General features: G+C 40.9%; 1 protein-coding gene across 1 annotated transcript; it reads left to right on the top strand.

Annotated features, from left to right (window-relative positions):
- Window positions 1-1,143: 1,143 nt before the first annotated feature.
- LOC122678586 (olfactory receptor 8S1-like) lies at window positions 1,144-3,823 on the top strand. The gene is made up of 2 exons (XM_043879071.1): window positions 1,144-1,916; window positions 3,661-3,823. The coding sequence occupies exons 1-2, from the start codon at window positions 1,144-1,146 to the stop codon at window positions 3,821-3,823; spliced, it is 936 nt and encodes a 311-aa protein (XP_043735006.1).
- Window positions 3,824-4,099: the final 276 nt, after the last annotated feature.

Below are 4,099 nucleotides of genomic sequence, written 5' to 3'. Positions count from 1 at the left end.
TTATTCTCATTCAACTCCATCTTCTCCTAAAACTATCCATTCTGAGAACTTGTGAGTGTAAAAGCTGTAAATAGTGATCAGATTCTTATTTATCATCCTCCTGAATTACCCTTTAAGGGGAGAGAGGTAAACACTTCTATCTTCCTTTGTTCTAGACTAAACCCTCTCATTGTTGTTCCACACGTTCTAGGTTGTCTTTTATCTCTCCTCTTTCCCCTTTACGATCTCTGTGATGCACAGAAGGTGCTCCAAATTTGACTTGATTTTATCCAAATCCTCTGGTAAAAACTCAGAGAATAGCACAGTCTTCATGGACTCTCATGTTAAATCCTGAGAGTACAGTGCAAACATTGGATATTATAACTTCACAGAAATCCCTTGGAGTTACAGATGTGTACAGCCATTGCCTCCAATTTGAGGGCTTCCTCCTATCTGGTTTCTGTGAAACCAGCAACTCTGGTGCCACTTCCGCTTGTGTAGACACAGAAGGGGAAAAGGTTTCCACTTAGTATCAGAGATACCCAAGGGAGGCTGTTCCCCAATCTTCAGAATTTCTCAGCTGGAACAGACTTTAGAAATCATCTAGTTTTCTTGATTTGTTTTTTGGTAAGAAACTCAAACGAATTATTTATGAACTTACAGTGACAGAGGAAGGTCTTGTACCATGATCAGCTGGCACAATACCTCTGCCAATCATACAAACATGCATCATGGACTATAAGCCAGATGGCCGGCCAACATGTTCATTGCTTACTCACTATGCCAGTGAGCCTTCCTGTGGTTTGAACTCCATTCTTTTTGGAACTGGAAACAGTACTTCTCAGTGCACTGGTGGCTATTTCCAACTCCCTTTGTTTCCTTCTCCAGTCTCAATAATCTCTTTTTGCCCTCCTTCCTCTCTAAGTTTGATTCTCTACACTCTTCCTTCCCACCTTCTCCACCTTAGCCAATAGATTATTGCCCTGAGCTGGAAAGGGTTGATGAGGTCTGACATGGCAAAGTTGCCTCTGCTACACAGTCTGTCCTAGATCAGCCCTGAAACTTTATTCCTGACACTTCATCCCCAGCCATTCTTTGAGACTCATAGCACACTAGAACATTCTTTTCTGTTCTTGTCCCCCTGAAGGAAAAGTCGAATGCTCCATGGAAGTTGGGAACACAACAAGAGTCACTGTGTTTGTTCTCCAAGGGCTATCCAACAACCCTCACATCCAGATAGTACTATTTGTAACATTCCTGGTGATTTACCTCCTGACCCTCACAGGGAACCTGCTGATGCTGCTGGTGATCAGGACTGATTCCCACCTCCACACCCCCATGTACTTCTTCCTCAGTCACCTCTCCTTCCTGGATGCTTTCTATGCTTCAGTCATTGTGCCTAAGTTGCTGAACAACCTGCTTTCCAAGTGGAAGACTATATCCTTCCTTGAATGTTTCACCCAGATTGCCTTGGTCATATTTTCTGGGGCCACTGAAGCTTGCCTCCTTTCAGTCATGGCCTATGACCGGTACCAGGCTGTGTGCCACCCACTGCTGTATGTGGTGACCATGAACAAGAAGGTGTGTGCTGGCCTGGCGGGAGCCTCCTGGGCCATAGGAATGGGGACTGGTCTACTTAACACCATCCTCCTAGCTCAGCAGGATTTCTGTGGCCCCAACCTCATCTGCAGTTTTGCCTGTGAGCTTCCCCCAGTGCTCCTGTTGGCCTGTTCTGACCCCTATATTAGCATTGCCTCTATCCTGACCACCATGGTGGTCCTGGGCCTTGGTTCTCTTGTCCTATTGGTGGGTTCTTACACCTGTATTATCCTGACAGCCGTGGGGATCAACTCTGCCACAGGTTGGAACAAGATCTTCTCTGCCTGTTCATCTCATTTTCTTGTGGTCACCATTTTTTATGGTTCAGGAATTTTCAGGTATGTCATTGCTATACCTTTGACTGTAAATGTAGGATATTTTTCACACTAAGTAAACTTGCTCTGTAGACAGAGCATTGCAGAGTAGCAGGAAAAGAATTGTACTAGAATCAATAGGCCTAGATTCTAGTTCTGGCTCTGTTGTTGGCCTGATGTATGAATTATTTTAAAAAATCCATTTTCTTTCTGAGGCCTCAACTGTCTACTCTGAAAAATAAGTTAATACAAGAAGTCAAGATTTTCTTACTTTCATTAACCTATGATTTTCAGAGTCATCAAAAGAAAATCACAGGGCCTCTGGTAGACATTTATTCAGTGCTAGACAAGAAAATAAAATAAAATACATCATCCTTGAGACAGATGCCATTTCTCCTTCTTACTGGAAGTTCATGTCTCCAGATTATTTCTGGTTTATTTACTAGGCATCTACTATACAACAGCTGCTTTACATAATCAAGCCCAATTTTAATATGTATCACAACACAGGAGAAATATTATTAATGTCAACTTCTTATAAGAATCCTGAATTTCAGGAGTAACCAAGTACCTTACAAAATTTGTCAGAACCAGCTAAGAATGGAACCTAAATATAAACCAAGTCTCCCTGACTTGAAACTGCAAGTTCTTTTCTACCATGTTTCTCTCAAATATAAACAGCTCTAGTTGATGTGTCCTTGCTTCCTAGGAAACAGTAACTAATGGCCTGTGCTCTCTACTAGTGAAATGTAGATGGATTTGCACAAATTGCTCTATACTTTTCTCACTTGTTCATTACTTGGTAAGAAGTGTGGCATGGGAAAAAATAAAGAAAAGTCTAGGAGAGCTCATCTGAGCCTGAGGACAAATCTCTGCAGCTCTCTTATCTCAGTTTCCTCATTTGCCACAAGGGGGTACAAGATTTCTACTACCTACTTCACAGATATGCTAGGAGGGATAATTTAAAAATTAAAAAATGACAGTAAAATGAATACCTTTTTAAATCAAGCACTGCAAACCCAAAAAGAACCTTCCAAAGATAATGGCACAATTGCAAAAAAAAAAAAATTAATGTTTCTTTGGGAAATACTCTCAGTAACACTTAACAAGTTACATTCAAAATTTTAATCTTACTCTTTTGGATTCATATCTCAAGCTAAACACAAAATTTTTATGTTTCACTTTATTTACAAAGCTTAGCTTGTTTTCTAAGCCAAAGACAAACATACTAAAAAGGACAAAATTTTATTCCACTACACATTATAAAAATAATGTGCTGTGATTCTGAGGTAACTCCCCATAAAGGTTTGGGGAAAATGACAACATTATTGGACTAGCACATATTTTGTAAGGAATAATCATCGTAAGATGGGAACAAACAGTTGTGTATATAAGAAAAAGAAGAGGAAAAATCCTCATATTGTCATCATAATTATTAAGGAAAAGTACTTTGAAAAGTGAAGTATTACAGAAATGCATGAAATTATTTTTTGTTCTAATCTGTAGCACCTGATATGCTACAGAACTTCCTTTTTCCTTGAGGCAGTTCCTATGATGTTTTGTATAATTCATCTATTGAGGTGTTTAAAGGCAGAAACGACAGAATTGACTGATAATACAGTCATTTCTAGATGCTTCTATCAGTGATAGCTGACTCAGCCCTGAGCACCCTCTTTGTAGAGTCTGGGATGGGATGAACCGTGGCTGCCAACATCATTGTGCCCACTACCCTGAGTTCATTTTTGTCCTTTGTGCAATTCTTTTCAAGGTACATGACTCCACCTTCCGGCTCAGCCCTGGAGCAAGTGCTATCCTTGCAGTACAGTGTGGTGACCCCACTACTGAACCCCCTTATCTACAGTTTGAAGAACCAGGAGGTGAAGGCAGCTCTAAGGAGGATGCTGGCCAGGAAGCTCAGGCTTACCTTCTAAGCCAGGCTCTACTGCTTCCTCATAATAAGAGGAAAAGTCATGGGAAAGAAGAGGTGACGGAGAGAGCTTCATCTCTAAGCTTACTTATTTAGACATGTTTTTCAGCATGAAAAACAGAAGCCTCAGTTCCTCTGACCCCAGTGCCTTCCCAGTCAAGCAAGATGGGAAAACCTCCACAGAACTAATGGCAGCCATCCACAGAGGACCCAGTCACCACACAAGAAAATCTTCTCAATAAACATCTGGATGATCATCAAAAAACAGAACCACTATATA

This window comes from Cervus elaphus, chromosome 3 (genome assembly GCF_910594005.1).
Source record: "Cervus elaphus chromosome 3, mCerEla1.1, whole genome shotgun sequence".
NCBI classification, from domain to species: domain Eukaryota; kingdom Metazoa; phylum Chordata; class Mammalia; order Artiodactyla; family Cervidae; genus Cervus; species Cervus elaphus.
Note: the sequence above shows the minus strand (reverse complement) of the source record. Positions and strands in the feature narration are given on the sequence as shown.